General features: G+C 34.7%; 1 protein-coding gene across 1 annotated transcript in view; it reads right to left on the bottom strand.

Annotated features, from left to right (window-relative positions):
• Positions 1 to 14,202, bottom strand: part of LOC123529845 (serine/threonine-protein kinase A-Raf-like) — a 60,375-nt gene extending 46,173 nt beyond the window's left edge. Inside the window, exons 1-5 of the mRNA XM_053520728.1 lie at positions 14,094 to 14,202; positions 9,099 to 9,200; positions 3,498 to 3,785; positions 2,647 to 2,747; positions 561 to 678 (exon numbers count right to left, since the gene is read on the bottom strand). Of these exons, the coding sequence (XP_053376703.1) occupies positions 561 to 678; positions 2,647 to 2,747; positions 3,498 to 3,785; positions 9,099 to 9,200; positions 14,094 to 14,192 (708 nt within the window). The 5' untranslated portion in view covers positions 14,193 to 14,202. The remainder of the gene's footprint in view (positions 1 to 560; positions 679 to 2,646; positions 2,748 to 3,497; positions 3,786 to 9,098; positions 9,201 to 14,093) is intronic.
• Between the last annotated feature and the right edge of the window lie 6,205 nt (positions 14,203 to 20,407).

The raw sequence follows: 20,407 nt of genomic DNA, 5'->3' as shown, positions 1-20,407 counted from the left end.
ATTTTACTCTAAAGTGAATAAAAACAATTGTGTTTTATTAAATTTTTGTAAAATCTATTAAATCAGAAATGATTTTGTTTGTTTGTTTTGGGTTTAACGCCGTTTTTCAACAGTATTTCAGTTATGTAATGGCGGGCAGTTAACCTAACCAGTGTTCCTGGATTCTGTACCAGTACAAACCTGTTCTCCGCAAGTAACTGGCAACTTCCCCACATGAATCAGAGGTGAAGGACTAATGATTTCAGACACAGTGTCGTTTATCAAATAGTCACAGAGAACATAAGCCCCGCCCAAGGATCGAACTTGCGACACTGCGATCCGTAGACCGAAGCTCTTTCCTAATGAGCTAAGCAGGCGGGCTTAAATCAGAAATGACAACCTACACTTTTGTAATATTTTTGATAACTTCTGAAAGGTTCATTTCAATCCATGGCTTTGGGTATATTCAGAAAAGTAAATATCGAATTTAGCGAAAATAAGATATAACATCTCATGATTAGCTGCATATCATCAAAGTATGAAGAAAGGTAATACAAAATCTAACATAAAATTATACATACAATATTATGATTTGGAACCCCCGGAAAATTTATATGTTGCCGTCTGTTTGATTTCAACACAACTGTTAGCTCGTACCCTGCAACATCTGTCATAGGGTCATCCCAGCTAAATTGTCTCCTGTAAGCAAAAAAAACAAAAAAACATTTACTTTATTACACATTACAGATTATTTCCATCTTTTAAACTTTCTGACAATCTAAATTTGAGAAAAACTCATTTTCGTATCATGGTATGTATAGTATACTGTGGTGCAATTTTCTAAAAAAATTGCTCTATTTGTTCCATATATGATAATCTTGATAAGCAAAATGGTGATAAATAATGTGTTAATCATCTTCATATGCAATGCTAACTACATGAAAAGAGGGCACACATTTCAGACACAAGTTTTATTATATGGCCAACAAATATTAAGTTTTATTTTGTCAAGTGCTATATGAAAAAGAGTTGTTCACAAGAGCAAGGTCAACTATGAGCTTCTTAGTTGAACAAGAATGGTATCTTAGCAAGACTTCAAGATGTTGAAGATTCATTACTTTTACTACATAAAAGAAACTGGTGTGAAAATGTTAGAAATGTTTCAAAACTTCGAACATATGTCAATTTTAAACAAGATTATGAAACTGAAAAATACATGTTATCTTCTGTAACAAAGACGGAACGTTCTCATTTAACGCAGTTTAGGTGTGGCATTCTACCTCTCAGAATTGAAACAGGACGGTATTCTGGCCTTAATGCCAGTGACAGATTATGTACTCTTTGCACTGAAAATGTTGTTGAAGATGAAACTCATTTCCTACTAAATTGTCCAAAATACAATGATTTAAGAATAAACTTGCTGTGTAAATCTAGAGAATCAAACAGAAATTTCGATAACTTGTCAGACTTAGGAAAGCTTACTTATGTAGTACAAAATCATTATGTTTATGTTTCAAAATTCTTAGTTGAAAGTATGAATAGACGGAGATAGTATCTTTATAGAAACTAATAGAAAACAAAAAATGAACTATTTAACTAGTGAATATGTTTAGCAACTTGTTACTATGTTTAATCTAGTTTTCAGAATTTGTATATATGGAATATGTACATGTAAACATTCTTGTGTTTCAAATATTTCGAATCTTTTATTTAACATGGCAGATATGTTAGCAAGATCATTTTAAGTACTTAAGAAACAGACATTTATTTGAAATTAGATTACTACTTAAATAAATGTACATATTGAGTAGCTATATAGCTGTGAATACTATTAAAACATTTATCACATAATGACATAATGCAATTTTTCCTGTTGATAAATTTCCACTTTTTCGCATGTTAAATTATCTACTGGTATTTATCATCATGTACACTGATTTTCGAAACTTTAAAATTTAAAGTGACTTATAGGCCCAACGTGGCCGGGTGTTGTAAATTGTAAATTTATATGTATTGGTATTGTACATAACACGATGTCACTATAATAAAATTTACTTACTTACTTACTTACTTACACTTACTTACTTATACAACTAGTTTTTTTTTGACAATTTGTTACAAAATTAAGATTTTATTATAGCACTGATGACAACTTGCATGCAAGACTTCATAATTATAAATGTTCTATGTCAAAAAAGGGCCATAATCTGAATAGTTCTGTATTTGGTTACATTAGTAAGTCTGTCCACTTGGAAGCATTGTGAGAAGTTTCAATCGTATACAGAAAGTTGTGACTGAGATACTTTTTAGTAGCTGTACACAAAACTTATATACAAACTTTACCCAAATTTCCAAGTTAAAAAGGGCAATAATTCACATTAATTTCAACAAATTTTAGTAGTTCTGAAAACTGGGGAAACTTTGTGCTAAGTTTCAATCAATGCATATTATTGTTATCAAGATACTTGGTTGCATAGAAAACGGGCTATATTTTGTACAAAATTCATTCAAGAGTTTGCAAAGTTGGTTATTTCAGTATCTTTGGTGAATCGGTATGACTGTGTGAAGTTTTAATTCAAATTAAATTCACCTGGGTAAGTAGAATATCTCTCACTATTCTCTGAACAGACAAGCTTAAAGTTAAGATATGTAAGAGTTAGAACTTACCCTGTACTATCAAACACATCACAGTCTTCTGTATCAAAATCTCGTAACTTCATTGCTTTCGCCAGACCTTCACCTAGAGTCTTCCCAACCTTCACTGTAACCTACACAATATGAAAATGAATGAATATAAGATGAAAATGTTTCCCTTACAACTTCTAATTATAGTCACATGCTTTTCAGAGAATTATCGAAATATTACAGTGAAATATATCTGGTATTTTCAGTGAAAAGTATCTAATATATTTTTCCCTGGTAAAAAAACTGTAACGGGAAATTTTGTCAAAACATGAACAAAAAGAAAATCTGTTGGTTTTACACATAAAATCAAAATATCTTTCACTCATGAACACCATATCTTACATTTTCACTCATGGTTATGCCACTTGTGAAAATACTGCATCTGGTGTTCACCCTTGAAAGATATTTCAATCTTATACTGAAACAAACAAATATCCTCTAAAGTTTAGTCAACATACATGAAAGTGAAAAGAGAAAGAGTTCCTAAATAAGAAATACTGTCTAAAATCTTGAGTTCTATTTTAATCGTTTTCAATTTCTCTTCCATTAAAAAGAAGTTTGCACAGTTGACATGTACGTTCAATAACTGCTCTACACAGTAGTTCAACTCTGACCCTAAATGTATTTATATCCTGGTTACCTCCTAGTTATAAATTTGATGCTGTACACCTTGTCTAGACTACTCACAAGATATAACAGTCTAAATTTAACAACTAACAGATACAGACTTATTATATATGATAATCAGATATTCATCATTTTTAAATGATTATTTTCAAATTGTAAATAAAATATTAATAAATGTGCAGGCCTCTAAAAATAGTATCACTTACTGATGTCCGCTGATTGTTAGGCAAGAACGCTTTAACATGGCCCACTGGAGACTTCATTGACAAACTTGGGCTTGGTAAGGCTCCCATATCTCCACCTGGTTCAATCTTTGCCCCATTTCCAATAGAGCTAGGTGCAAGGTTAATAGGTGTAGTTGGATAAAGTGGTCGAGCAGGCTCTGGTTTGGGTGGAGGTTCCGGCGGTTCTAATTCTATGTCTGTTAGTGCTTGCTCTTTGTCCTGCAGCTGTGTTTGTAACTCATGAATTTTGTTGGCAAGTTCCTCATATTCCTGTACATACAAGGTAATCAAATAAAATAAAATATCAAATTTTGAAAACAGTAACTGTTTGCGAGGGTTATTGTTTAGCTTTTTCCACTTAACAGTTATGGTTATGACCATGAAAATTATACCACCATTGCTGACACTGAAATATTAGAATTCTTACTTTTGTTTTGATATTTTCATGATATCACCCGCATTTGATATAAACTAGCGTTTTTTAATATTGTGAGGGCCAAATCGCTTTTGTCTGAACTTTATTAACTGATTCCCATGATTAACATGAGCTGTCACAGGAGATAGCGCACTTGACTATTTCGATGCTGGATGGTGAAACTGGGCACATCTGAGGAAGCTGGAGCTGTCACTGGAGTGTTTAATGACTCCAATGGTGGATGAAGATATTGCACAACAGCTTGAGTCTGTGTCAAAAATATTAAGTTCTAAGAGAGATAAAAATAAAGTGTATCAAAACAATAAATAAGTATAATTCTAAGCAAAAAGGAGACATAATTTATAAAATATTGGTGCAAGAGTCATATACCTTGTGTCATATGATGTGGGTGATGATGTGGAACAACTACTTCAAGTTTGAATCAAATCCATTTTGTAATTACTAAGATATAGTGAAAATGCATCAAAATTAACCTTAAAGGTGGTCAATCACATTTAATCGACATTTAATGACATTTTTTACTTTTTGTACATTCTGGTAGAGAATTATTTAAGGAACAAAAAGACCGATTACATAGAGTTAGATTCCTATTTGAAATGTATATTTTATTATTTTTATAAAATTTTGTAATTACTCCCCTTTAATTTGAAAGTATATAAAAAGCTGGGTATTTCTTTTTATTTTGATACAATGTCTAGTTTTATATTTGCATTTGATAGACATATCAACTATTGAACAATCTGAACCAAAATGCAAGTTTTAAAGCTGTGTGTAGCTTCTGAATTCATTTATTTCCAATCTATCTTGGTTGCGCAACCAAGATAGGCAAAGGGAGGTAATAATAATTTTTCAAACTTGCGTTTCTAATGAATTCCATCTAAATACATAATTTTTAATGCAAATATTTTACAAATATATTACAATATGTCTAATATTTATACATTTCCTTAGGCAAAGTATGTTTATCAAATTTATACTTATGATAAAATAACTCTATCGTGGTTGGGTAACAAGGATAGGAAAATGAAATTTTAAAAATACCTCCAGTGAAAATCTAATTTGTATTAAGTGTTAAGTGAACACAAGAGCACCGCCTTGCGGGTGCTGACGCTCATCTGATTTTTTTTGTGTAATAGAAATATTGTCCTACCCATGATTTTCTAAGTCTAAAAAGGGCCATCATTCTTGCAAAAAGCAGGATAGAGTTATGTTTCTTGATGTACAGTGTCCACTTATGATGGTGAAAAACTGTTGCAAGTTTTAAAGCAATAGCTTTGATAGTTTATGAGAAAAGTTGACTTAAACATAATACTCAACCAAGAAAATGATTTTCTAAGTCCAAAAGGGGCAATAATTATTGCAAAAAGCAGATGGAGTTATGTTGCTTGCTGTACAGGGTCAGCTTATGATGGTGAACAAGTGTTGCAAGTTTCAAAGCAATAGCTTTGATAGTTTAAAAGAAAAAGTTGACCTAAACATAAAACTTAACCAAGAAATCTGATATTTTCTAAGTCCAAAAGGGGCCATAAATCTTGCAAAAAGCAGGACGGAGTTATGTTTCTTGCTATACAGGTCAACTTATGATGGTGAACAAGTGTTGCAAGTTTTAAAGCAATAGCTTTGATAGTTTAGGATAAAAGCTGACCTAAACATAAAACTTAACCAAGAAAACTGATTTTCTAAGTCCAAAAGGGGCAATAAATCTTGCAAAAAGCAAGATGGAGTTATGTTTCTTGATGTACAGGGTCTGCTTATGATGGTGAACAAGTATTCCAAGTTTCAAAGCAATAGCTTTGATAGTTTAGAAGAAAAGCTGACCTAAACATAAAACTTAACCAAGAAATCTGATATTTTCTAAGTACAAAAGGGGCCATAAATCTTGCAAAAAGCAAGATGGAGTTATGTTTCTTGCTATACAGGGTCAGCTTATGATGCTGAACAAGCATTCCAAGTTTCAAAGCAATAGCTTTGATAGTTTAGGAGAAAAGCTGACCTAAACATAAAACTTAACCAGGCAACGCCGACGCAGACGCCGACGCCGACGCCGACAACCGCTCAAGTGATGACAATAACTCATCATTTTTTTTCAAAAAATCAGATGAGCTAATAAATGAGTGTAAATGATCAGATGCTAAAGTTTCGAACAAATCCGTTACATGGCCAAAATCTGATTATCCACCTTTAAATTCTAAGTAAAAGGGGGCATTATTCATAAAAAATTGGTGCCAGACTTATGCACCTTGCGTCATATGATGTGGGTGATAAGGTGGAACAACTATTTTATGTTTGAATCAAATCCATTTAGGAATAACTGAGATAGAGAGAAAGTGCACCATAACTTTAACCTGAAATTCTAAGTAAAAAGGGGAGATAATTCATCAAATACTGGTGCAAGAGTTATGGCTATTATGTCATATGATGTGAGTGATGATGTTGAACAACTATTTTAAATTTGAATCAAATCCGTTTAGTATTAAGTGAGATAGAGTGAAAGTGCGTCAAAACCTTAACCTGAAATTCTAAGTAAAAGTGGGGGATAATTCATTAAATATTGGTACCAGAGTTATGGACCTTGTGTCATATGATGTGAGAATTGATGTGGAACAACTACTTTCAGTTTGAATCAAATCCATTTAGTAATAATTAAGACAGAGTGAAAGTGCATCAAAAACTTAAACCTGAAATTCTAAGCAAAAAGCGGGATAATTCATGAAATACTGGTGTGAGAGTTATGGCCCTTGTGCCATATGATGTGGGTGATGATGAGGAATAACTATTTGAAGTCTGAAACAAATCCATCTAGTAATTACAGAGATAAGGAGAAACAAGAGCTGTCTCCATAGGGTGACACATGCCCCCGATGGCACTTTAAATGAATAGTTACGGCCGATGTTAAGAGTTTAGGACCTTTGACCTACGGAGCTGGGTCTTGCGCGCGACACGTCGTCTTACTGTGTCACACATTCATGCGTAGTTATTTTAAAATCCATGCATGAATTAGTGATGGGACATCGGTTGGAAAACTCCAACCGATTATCGGTTGGAATCGGTTAGCAAACCGATGCGATGTATCAGAAAAATAATCGGTTGAATGTTATTTATTTTCATACTTGTTTATTCAGATAGTCATGTCTTTAAAATGACTGTTTTACTTAAAATTCATATGCTCTTTTGAAAAATAAAGAACTACCATTAATCAGATGTTTTAAAGCTGGTTCCTGGTAAACAGAAACTTGTTTAGTAATGACTAATTAGTTGCAGACAGGGAAACAACAATAAATTGCAATCTGGTGTACATGTATCATAGACTCATAGCTGTCATTTGTGACAGTTGACTGGTATACCTGTACCTGTAACATATCTAGCATACAGCAAGGAAGTACAGATATTTCAGTCTTTCTCTGGCTGACAAAAATAGTGATTGTAGAAAATCATTAAATGAATTCAATTATTTTTCGGTAATATAAATATTTTCATACAATGGTTACCATAGCCTGACACTACTAAGTAGCACCATGTTCCAACTGCTTGTTGCTATGGCATATAACAATGTCATGAAGCTTGGTAAAAAATGATCAGATAAAAATCAGAGTTCAATCTGTTTCCATATAGAAACTGGTCAGCGGTACTGGGTAAACGGAATTTCGGCAGAAAAAAATATCATGACAACTCGATGACAACTGCAACTGCATGAAATTACATTATGGACACGGAAATTTGACGGCATTAGTGTCCAGTTTCAACAGATAAATTCCCTCGGGCATTACGTTGTAAAATACGAAAATTTATCAAAGTTTCTCTAATTTATTTTGCCCCACTTTTATTGACGCTATGGACGCCGCCATGTTAACAGCTGTGCCTAACTGAAAGATGTTAAATCCATTTTCACTGGGTAACTGAAACGAAATACTAACGTTTGATTGTCGGCATACTTCAGTTTTATCCGTTATGTATGCAGGTAGTCCATATTTCTGATATTTCTGGGTAAACATAAATTCTCACGCACCGTATTTCCCTTCGGAAACCTTCGTTCATATCCGTGTAGACTCGTACCTGCTATCGACTCTGAGAAAACATAATCGATTATCGGAATCGGTTGGACTTTTCTAGCCGTCAATCGATTATATCCGCTAATCGGCCCATCACTAGCATGAATGACAAAAATATGGACCGGACACGTGACCTTGACCTTTGAGCTACGGAACTGGGTCTTGCGCGCGACACGTCGTCTTACTGTGGTACACATTCATGCCAAGTTATTTGAAAATCCATCCATCGATGACAAAGATATGGACCGGACACGCCCATCAATGCACTATCCTTTAATGTCTAAGTGTGACCTTGACCTTTGAGCTATGGACCTGGGTCTTGCGCATGACACGTCGTCTTACTGTGTTACACATTCATGCCAAGTTATTTGAAAATCCATCCATCGATGACAAAGATATGGACCGGACACGCCCATCAATGCACTATCCTTTAATGTCTAAGTGTGACCTTGACCTTTGAGCTACGGACCTGGGTCTTGCGCAAGACACGTCGTCTTACTGTGGTACACATTCATGCCAAGTTATTTGAAAATCCATCCATCGATGACAAAGATATGGACCGGACACAAAAAATGCGGACAGACCGACAGACAGACAGACGGTTCAAAAACTATATGCCTCCCTTCGGGGGCATAAAAAGAGAAAGTGTAAAAAAACTTTAACTAAGTAGGGGATGCGTAAGGACGCCGGGTTGAGTAGGATAGCTCTCCATATACTTCGTATAGTCGAGCTAAAAATAAAAATCTACCTTTTATTCAAAACTTCAGAAATACTAACTGTTTTGTTTGTTTTTTTCTTCACATGGTACTAACAAGTTGATGCCCACACAAACCTACAAGTTGCATGTATATGCCCACAAAACACCATGCAGTCAAATATTATCTTTTATACATGTAGTCTGGAACATGTCTGTCAAATTTTGCTAAAATTTTACACACAAACAGGCAGGTGATGGTGGCATGAATCCACCGATCTAATGTGAGCAGCAAAGGTGCCGTAACAGTGGATAGGGAGACTTTTCTAGGTCAGAATATTGAACCCAATTATCGCAACATGAATTAGCAATCTAAAAGAAATTACTGCAAAAAAATAAAATACCTGTAAATACAAGGCAGGAGGGTGCCTCTCTTTTCCAAATTGAGCATTCAATCTTTCTAACCTCTCCTTTGTCAAACGTATTAACTTCTCGAGATTGCGAATCTGAAGTAAAAAAAAAAAACAGAATTGATAAAAATTATGGAACAATTTGTTATTGACTCCAGTCTCAATTCAGGTCAGACATATTACTTGGCATGATTAGGTAATATAAGATTCTTTCCCTGGCTGCAGGTGAAGATGGTAATATCTGGCTCTCTGGTATCAGTTTACATGTATATGTAAAACTGAACCAAAATTAAAAGGACTGGACTAAAGATTTTGCTAAAGGATCTTTCTTTAAAACTGAAGTTCGATAGTATTATGAACATTAGAACATTAGGTTTTGTTTCTCAACTATCTTTAAAAATGCAAAATCAAGAAAAAACAAGGAGCTGCATTCAATAAACGCTTGATGCCCCCTGGGGCATCCTTGTCGATACAAAGCAACCTAAGTCCAAAATGAGGTCAAGGTCAAACTGAGGTCAGGTGATGTTTGAAGATGAGGAATGGTCACAGATTAGATCTGTATTAGTATCAATTCATTCTTGTAAGTGGTATTAATGCTAGACGAAACGGTCCCATTTGGTTAACCAAGAGATGGCCCATATAAAGCAACTTAAGTCCAAAATGAGGTCAAGGTCAAACTGAGGTCAGGTGATGTTTGAAGATGAGGAATGGTCACAGGTTACATCTATATTAGTATCAATTCATTCTTGTAAGCGGTATTGATGCTAGACGAAACTGTCCCATTTGGTTAACCAAGAGATGGCCCATATAAAGCAATCTAAGTCCAAAATGAGGTCAAGGTCAAACTGAGGTCAGGTGATGTCTGAAGATGAGGAATGGTCACAGGTTACATCTGCATTAGTATCAAGTCATTCTAGTAAGGAGTATTGACGTTAGACGAAACGGTCCCATTTGGTTAACCTCGTACGGAAGGACGAACAAACGGACGATCACTATATGCCTCCCGCATCAGTAGATGCCGGGGAAATAAAAACATGATGGAGTTGGGAATCGAACCCCAGCCACCTCAGCAATAAAAACTTTCCTGTATGCTTGACCAATACACCACAGAGGAATTAGTACTTTAAGGGCATTTAAAATAAAGCTTTATAATTCAGACACTTGACCTCCGGTACAGAAAAATTAGTAAAATCAACTAATTTTCATGTGTTTCTATAAATATAATCTATCAGTAACCAGTTTCAAAGCCTTCTTAAGAAATACAGCAATAATTTCCTGATTCCAGGCTTATCATGGTCTGCAATGTTCGCTATTCAGTCAGTAAATTTTCAGTGAACACCCCTTTGAATAATAAGTGTACTGCCAAAATTGAATGATTTTAGAAATTTAGCAGGGTAAAGGTTAAGAATATCTATTCATCTATAAAGCTAGCAATTAACAAGCAAATTCAGCGAACTGGTATCCCGCGCTGAATATGATAAAGGTTTCATCCTTGAATGCTTTAAGCAATGAAATCCTTTTAATTAGCTACTTGGTTTATGTTGGAATTTAAGGATTTTAAACAATTCACGGGCAATAACTCTAAAAAATTTAAGATATCCTGACAAAAGTTGCATGTGCACAACTGCCCTACAATGATCTATATTTGTATAATTGTCTATATCTGCTATCTGCTTTTACTGGGTCAAAAATATATAGAGGATATTTATTTGTTTTTCCTGAATATGGAATATATCTCACGAGGTGAGATATATTCAATATTCACGAAAAACAAACAAATTTTCTTTTTATTTTATGCTCAATTACGTAGAGATGTGCATTTTGCAACAATTTTTAGTCTCAGCGCGGGAAACAGACGTGCGTAAACAGACATGACGTCAGACGTCTTTTGACGTTAAAAAGACGCACACAACATAAAGTTCCATTTTATTTTATTTTTTGCTGCATAATGTTATGACATTCTCATTAAGTAAATTAATTTGAATCGAGAAATATACTATAATGAACAAAGTGCAACTACAATTTTCATCTTGTTTTAAGCAAATATTTAAAATTCATACACAATGTATGAGGGGGCGGAGCTATATCTCTCACAGTGTGAAAATATAGATTTCATATTTTCAGTGTGAGTGATGACATATAAAAATATTTAACTGATAGAATACAGTATTTCATTAGTTAGCATAAAATAAAAGGCCTTAAAATGTTGCACTCTGATGGATTCTAAAAGCATTTACTGGATACATATTTAGCTTGTGTAAGGCAGCTGAAATGGTTGATATAATGATATTGACTGACACTGTGGACTGGGCAATGGCTCAAGCCCCATTCATGCACACACAATATGGGCACAGTTGCACATAAGAAAAAGTTTACCAAGTCTTTGACTATCATTCATGTTTACACTTTTTCTTTATATATATCAAAAGTATTTTCATAAGTCTTTTGACAACAACAGCACTTATACTGCCTTAAAAGCACAGAAATATCAGGTCGCAAAAATACGTGATATTACATGATATCTGGCATCTATGGAATTACAACTTCTTGTCAACAAGTTTTTGACACTTTATTCAATAAATACCAGTCATGGCGAAAGAGCTTCAAGACTCGTCTGACATTCGGTCAGATGAACCAGGATAATTCGTCTGACCTAATGGAACCCGTCTGACCGAAAACATGTTTCGGTATAATGTTTAACAGGAAGCAATGAAAAATGTGTTGTAAAAAATAATTTGGCGGTAGTAAAAACTGACCTATTCTGTAACGTTTCGGACATACAGGCCCAAGATGGGATTTCGCCATGAATGAAATACTAATATTTTTTGTGATTTAGAAGCTTTTTAATACTTACGTTTAGGACAGTATGCGAGCAAATTTATTTGTTGATTTTTTTAGCTTTTACGTATTGGCAATGTTACTAAAAATAGAAACAAGACTGGGTTTCCCAACTATTTCTGGGTTTAATGTGCAAAACAGGCCTTTATTATAAATGCAGAATCTTAATATTTCAACACATTACATTCTTTACTTTTTTTAAAAAACTTGCATTTCAGAATGAAAATATCCTACATTCAAATAAAAGGCATTTTGAAAACAGTGACAAGTAGGTTAGTTTATATACCTAATTCTCGATATTCCGTGGCTCTCAAAATTACGCTTGTGCCACTGCCGCGCATGTCCAAAGTTCATGCAAGTTTCTCAGAAAAGTAAACAAAGATTTGTGAGCATCTAAAATGCGCAATAAACAGGTTAGTATAGCTTATTTACTTAAAAATATGGAAATGTTGAAAAAAAACTTTTCAGTGCTAAGGAAAAAGATGGTGGCATACAAAAACTTTTATTAAAATACAAACATGCAAACCGATTATGACAAAATTGTAGCAACACATTAAGCAGTCCCCTAACTAAATTCTAAGCAGTGTAATTTGTCAAGGTACCCTTCACCATAGCGACCATCAATTAGCCAATCAGAGCCACGGATTCAACGAGAAGCTGCCAGCTGATCCAGACCAATGTAGGTCAACATACATGAGGTGAGATTTTTCATCTTCTGTCATATCTTGTTGATTTTTTGACTTAGCATGGTTATATAGAAAGGTTGCAGCTACTTTTGGTTAAAAAACAACATGTGAATACCTAACATCAAATGCGCATGTGCAATTTTGGCAATTAAGAGCCATGGAATTACGAGAACACAGCATAATATGTTTTCACAGATAATTAAATTAGTGGTAATTATGGACAGCAATTTAAGTTTTCATCATTAAACTACCGGTACAACTGGTGTAATTATCATCTGCAGAATGTAAATTTGAAGAAAATTTGCGTTGGCCTTTGAAAACATTCTCAAAAAGTAGCCTGCCAGTTCATTCAGATTGATAGCATATCCTAAAATGTTAGATTATTATGATTGTATACTTCTGTCAGATTTCCTTCTGGTTACAATCAGTTAAATAGTTGTCTGCTTCCTACACCTTAGGCAATGTTATCGGCATAGTTGGCCTGTGTTTCGAATACACAAGGTAATTAACAGTCCGCTTTATCGATTTTCTACACTTCAGCGACAATGGGTTACTTTCTCACTTGACATAATTATTTATACAGCTGTTAAATAAAATAATCGGCAGACCATGTTGCCAAATTAAATAGAATATTCGCCATTTAAAGAAAATAATCGAAAATATAGATAATGGTGCCTGGCAGCAGGAGCGCTGCATTTCGTTTCTTTCACTTACTTTGATTAAACGTATTATTGATTAAAAATTGTATATCCAAAAACTTTTGCTCTGCTCATGTTTCTGTTTAATATATATCTTTCAAAGTTGGAGCCGTGCATAAACCGACAGAAATAATGCGGCTCTGAGTCACAGTGTGACCCATATCACCACTGTTCCTAACCCACCTTATTGTCGGGTAGTTTCTATTTTAGCATTCCCCACTGACTTTGACTAATTATTTTAGGAGGGTTGTGTTTAAATTCTTGTTAAAATAACATAGCGTTGGTATGGGGCCAGTAGCACTTATGGAAACAGCAGGGTTTTGGGGGTGGAACGTGACAACACGACGTATTTCTGACCGGGGACCGCTAAACTGGAAGTGTCCCTTATTGTCTTTAATGACAAATAAATATGGCTATGATGATAATCAGATCCAATTCTAATACACTTTCTGGTCAGTATTCAGTTTTGTCTTGTGCTAATCATCTGACCAAAACAATTCCAAAACTGTCAACTGACCCACTTACAAATTTGCAGGCATTGCCTTGCTATATAACACTAAGTATTTCACTGTAATTCTAATTGCATTAATATATATGCCTTTGCTAAATCAACATGCATTTAAATTGAACTGACAGATCGATGAAACTGAAGTTTTATTTTCACAACCAATTTACAAATTCTGGCATTTTTACAAAATTCTTTCTCTTTTTAAAATAAAACGGTTTCCGAATAGCATTTCCTTGCAAACATAACAGTAGAATGTTACCTCTTCGTTCAACTGTTCAATGTTTTCGTTTTCCATTCGTGTTACTGTAAATTTGCAAGAAACATCTCCATTTTGTAGAAAATCTTCAACAGCCGCCATATTACCTGCATAAGAAGACTGGATCACGTGACCAATGATAATAACATCTCGTGGCCACAGTGTCTAACAGCCGCCGTTGGAACAGTCGTAACACCACTCTGTGACAGATCTGTATATGTCGCACGATGACATCAATCAATTTTCACACAACCAGATATTATGAAAATTTGGTCTACCAGTGAGTACAGGACTTAAGGGCCGTATTTGTAAAGGACAACTATATTCATCCTACTGTGCAAATATTTTATTCTAAATTTGTATAAGAAAAAAAGAAGAAGAAAAAAAGACTTATAGCTCCTGTACTATAAATTTCCGTATGTACAAACACTATATTTTAGTTATTTTAAATTCACCAGCGCCTACACATAATCTTCATTATTATGAGGGAGTGTAGTATTAAGAAGAAGAAGGAAAGAAGGAATTCAGCAAAGGTCACAGAGGACCCGAAAATATGTAACAACATCTTCCAAGTTTCGAATTGTCTATATTTCCAGATAATTCTATAGGATTATGCAAGCAGAAACAGACATCATGTTTACTTTTTCTTTAAGGAAGTCTCCCTTGGTGTCTGCATCATATTTCTTTAGTTAAAAATTGAGAATTTTGTTCGGTGTTCTGTCCTTCAATACCAAATAAAATATAAAAAAATCCCTACCTACCTACCTCAATTTTTTTTCAAACAGACTGGAAACACACATTTTTTTTTTTTTGGCCTAACAAATTTATAGAATGTGCATGGCATTGATACAGTTCAGGCGTGTAAAATATATTTACTAAGACAGTCGTAGTAAAGCAATGAACATTTGTAAAAAAGAAAAAAGAAAATACGGACAAAATTAACCCAGAGAATTGTGGGCATTGGGGTAGCGTCCCAGAACAAGTTCTTATATCTTCATCGGTTATCTAGATTGAATAGTTAAGGCCGACTCTTTAAGTGAAAATTTACAAAGTGTTGTATTAGTGTCAGTGATCAGTGAACAGAGAGTTTTAACCTTCCTAACTTCAGGTGACAGCAGTGTACGTAATAGCTAGTGGTTAACCAGATTTCAAACTATATATGAAATATTAAACAGTGTAAGCATAATAATATTGACCAAAAGGAAACGGTTTATACATGGTCTCGACTACTTTGAAAACTATATGAACAACTACAACGATAGAAACTGGCGTGCGCTATTAGCTTTACGGTTTGGCTAACCATAAACGGAATAAAAGATAACAGGTAAAGGTAATAAAGGCAAAGGTAAGCTTTATTTACCGTCGCATATAATCAACAGGCAGCATGAGCTACAAAGCCATAGTGCGACCAACATGGTATCCAGTAAGAGATATTTATCGAGACTTATGAAAAAATAACAAATGTAGTTAAGCTGATACATATGCAAAACGAAAAATGTATTTATATACACCTACATAACTAGGTCACAATGCCAAATATGAATGTAAATATTCCAGATCTCCCTAGAAAAACAAATTTTTCTTTTTGGGAGGCTGTCTTCTCGGAACTTGACTAATTCTGTCCCTTGTTTTGTTCTTGTTTTCTGAGTGATACTATTTTCAAATTTTACGAAATGATATATAGAGGATCTTACATGTCTTTACATATTGAATTTATTGAACGAGCTGAATAAAATAATATCATACGATCATGCTGTACCGAGCTTTATATTTTTTCTTCAACGGATTAAAAATCAATGTAGAAAGACACAAAAGTAAAATTCTTCTCATTACATGTTAGCTTCTATCTTAACTATTATAAACAGTCAATTCGAAGGGCAGTTCCTATACTTGAAACGGTACCATTACCCTATTGTTATATATTAGTCCACTTATACGACGTAAAACATGTAATAAATATGATGATGATGATGATGATGATGATAATTAATAACAATAATAATAATAATAATTTATATAGTTCGAGAGTCATTTATAAACAGTACAACTGCCTAAATATCTTAGCCTTAATAGATTGTATACAGTATATTGAATAAATACATATCTAGTACATCACATAGTTTGAATATATTCCATGGATAAGAATTTCAGCAAGACTTCTTGGTCCGAGGTCGCGACCTGACCAAAACTTTCATAAAAATGTTTTATAACATTAGTTGTAAATGGCATGCTGATTTTCATATTTGTTCTCTAGATTGTATTAGTTTAAAAGAAATCTAGCATTTTATTTTTTACGTATTTATTTGCTCTTTCAAAAAGCGATTAACAATTGTACAACGTGGCAGTCCAATATATTTACGTACTCAATACAATATATTCATGATATTTATACATGTAGGACTTTTTCACGAACTCGCATGTTCACGAAACTATAAAGGCCGTTGATCTATGAAATTCAGTGTCAATAAATTCTTGTAGAACTGTTCATTCTGGCTAAGTTTTCATTATTAGTCGTTTTGATCGAATGGCATAAAGTAGAGTCATAGACCTTATGTTAAAAATCTACATGCAACTTTCAGAGCACCAAAAAAAAAAACACCACGAAGAACCACGGAAACCCACACCTGACCTCTAATCTTGTAATCGAACAATCAAACCCCGTACTGATCAATTGTAAAGACTTAAAACTAAATATGCAGTGTGCCTCAGAACAATACGGTCATAGCCGTTAATAATGTTCAAAAATGGTTCAGTCAAACCGAGCCTGCAACATTTTCGTTTTTGTCGTGTTGAGCGACCTGCAGAGATTTCTCTTTTTCTATTTTACTTGGAATATAATAAATGTATACCTGGAAATTAGGTAATACTTATTATTATTATTATTTATTATTATATACCACATTTATATAGCACTCTTTTCATATAAAAATACGTTCAAAAGTGCTTTACATAAAAACATTTATATAATGTTCAATAAAAAAAAAAAAAAAAAAAAAAAAAAAAAAAAATGGGAATTGAACTATTATAGAAGAAATTAAAATTACATTACGGTAATAAGATACCAAGCATTTTAAATTGGAAGGTAGGCCGATCAAAACATGAAACAAAAGTACAATATCATAAAACATTAACTGACCTATCAAAGACACAGGTCAGAGCAGAATAGAACAGAAGATATCTTACATTTTGAACAGACAGAATTAAACAGTATGATGTCTGCGAAATGCATCACAGCATGCAAACCGACCCGGATGACTGGGTCAATCGCTACCTAAACGGCCCGGAAAACATCCATGATACATCCCACAGAAAAAAAAAACACCGCCAACATTATTCTGTCACACTGGAGTTCTTAATTAAAGTAATTAATTGGCCGGCAAAGTACCTACATTATAAATCAGGTAATCAGTGAGATGTTAGTTGCCAAAGAATTGTATGAAATAATGCGTCTTTAGCGCTTTTTTGAAACTTTGCACGGTCTTGCACTCTCTTATGCCAGATGGGAGGGCATTCCATAACCTCGCAGCAGCTGTCTGAAAGCTCCTGTCACCAAATCGTATTGTTCGACATTTGGGCACCACTAGTTTTAACGCATTATTCTGCGATCTCAGATTTCTGGATGGTGTATATATTTCTAGCATGTTCGCTACATAAGCTGGGGATTGATCTTTGAGTGCCTTATATGTATGTGTTATAATTTTGTATTCTACCCTACATTGCACAGGAAGCCAATGGAGTTCACGCAGAACAGGCGTTATATGGTCGTATCTGGATGTTCTGGTTACGATTCTAGCTGCCGTGTTTGGACATATTGCAGTTTGTTCATTGAATGTTTTGGAATTCCATATAGAAGAGAGTTGCAATAATCCAAACTTGATGTTACAAGAGAGTTGATTAGAGATTTGGTTGCGTTTGCGGTTATATATTGTCTGATGTGACTAATTTGCCGCAACTGTGCATAGGAATTCCTACACACACTATTCACATGTTGCTCCATCCTCATGTTCGAATCCAGGAAAGCACCGAGGTTCCTGACACTGCCTGATTGTTTGATTTCAGAGCCGTCCACTTTCACAGATATGTTTGAAACAGATTGTGTCTTGTGTTCAGATGAAAATATGATTAATTCTGTTTTTTCAGCATTGAGTTTCAACATGTTATTATTCATCCAACTTACTATATCCTTTAAACAACTTTCAACGCGATGAATGGTCTCCTCAATAGACATTTTATTTATTGGTTTGAATGATTGATATAACTGCGAATCGTCGCATAGAAATGATTGTTCAGTCCGTGCTTTCTGCAGATAGCTCCGACTGGTTTTGTGTACATTGTGTAGTTCTTTGGCCCCAGGACAGACCCTTGGGGTACACTGTACTTCAAAATTAGCACTGGTTGTGATAGCTCGCCATCTATGCATACGGTTTGGTAGCGGTCACTAAGGTATGACATCATCCATGCGAGTGGCTTGCCTGTAACACCAAAGTGACGTTCAAGGCGATGAATCAACGTCCCGTGGTCAATAGTGTCAAATGCTGCAGAGAGATCAAGCATCACAAGAATAGTCACATTGTTCTTATCCAACGATTGAAGAATGTCATTTTGAACTTTTAATAGGGCGGTTTCGGTTGAGTGGAATTTTTTATAAGCAGATTGATTAACTTCATGAAGTTCGTTGTTCCTCAGATGATTTTCAATTCGAACATCTACCACTTTTTCTAAGATTTTAGACAGAAACGGCAAGTTTGACACAGGTCTATAGTTTTTTAGGACATTAGAATCTAGGCTTGGCTTTTTAGAAGAGGTCTTATTCGTGAATGTTTGAACGCTTTGGGCACATACGCAGCATCTAGAGATGCATTCATAATTGTTGTTATCACTGGTGTTAGTTCGTCAAGACATTCTTTTAATAACCATGTTGGGATAGGATCTAGTTCGCATGATTTGTTCGCTGACTTTTTGATAATTGATTTCACTTCGTCTTCTGAGGCTTGAGTAAACTCTACATAATTGACACCTGTGTATTCAGTTTCTATGTCATCTAAATCAGATACAGATTGTGTTTGCGATGCTATATCGTTTCTGATTGTTTCGATCTTTCCAATAAAGAAGTCACTGAAATCTTGTGCGAGATGCTGTGGAGATGATTGTGATGGTAAAATCACCTGATTTGTATCGCCAAGAAGATTTTTGGTAATCTTTGATAAACTCTTATGATCACTGCCATATGAGTCAATTTTGCCTGTATAGTATTCAACACGAGCTTGTTTTAGCATCTTATTCACTTCAGCACACTGTGTTCGGTAAATTTGGTGATCGATTGTGAGCTTACTTTCACGCCATTTCCGTTCTAATTTTCGTTTCTGATGTTTTGCTTTGTGGAGTTGCTCGGTATACCAAGGACATGAAGGTCTTAACACAATAGTCTTGGTAGTCAAAGGGGCGTGTTTGTCTACTATAGAAATTAACTGATTTGAATATTCCGCCACAAATTCATCGATATCAGTATCAGATGGAGTGCATTGTGTGTTAAAGAAATCAATTCTTCGTATGTCTTCTCGAAATGAGTCAATGTCGATCGAACGTAATTTCCTGTATGACACAGTTTTTCGTACTGGGGTGGTTTGGAAGCTTTAGCGTCAAATATCACAGCAAAATGATCACGTGACATCTTTCCATTTGAATCAGAGAGTCCAGGATCTATGACCTCGATATTTGAAACCGTGACATCATTATCTCTGGTTATCACTACATCCAACGTATGCCCAGCTACATGTGTTGGTTCATGTACATGTTGACGCATGCCACATGCATCTAGACTGCTTGTAAACTTTTTTGTGTCACTATTTTCCGGTAAATCAAGATGGAAGTTAATGTCCCCTACAATGATGGTGGTCTTGTCAATTGTAGCATATTTAGTTAAGAAATTGGGCCATTCTTGCTCCAGGAAAATATTTGTGTTTAAACCGTTTTCTTTGGAAGGGGGTGGCCGGTATATAATGGCAAGCCGTAGGCCTATGGAGTGTCCGCCTGTAACTACATTGCAATCCATATACTCAAATTGGGAAATTCGTTGTCTTTGCTTGATGTGACAATGTTCACTTGTATGGCTCTCTTGTGAATAATTGCTACGCCCCCGCCGCGCCTACCACTACGAGGGACATGTTTCATTTGTTAACAGTCGGGCACGAGTTCGCCGATGCACGCTTTGTCAACAGAGCTACCGAGCCATGTCTCAGTTATGGCACAAATGTCAAATTCATTTGTAAGGATGAAGTCACATATGGAGAGTGTTTTATTTTTCACTGATCGTGTAT

This window comes from Mercenaria mercenaria, chromosome 13, assembly GCF_021730395.1.
Source record: "Mercenaria mercenaria strain notata chromosome 13, MADL_Memer_1, whole genome shotgun sequence".
Classification (NCBI taxonomy): Eukaryota; Metazoa; Mollusca; class Bivalvia; order Venerida; family Veneridae; genus Mercenaria; species Mercenaria mercenaria.
This window is presented reverse-complemented; position numbering and strand designations above follow the sequence as displayed.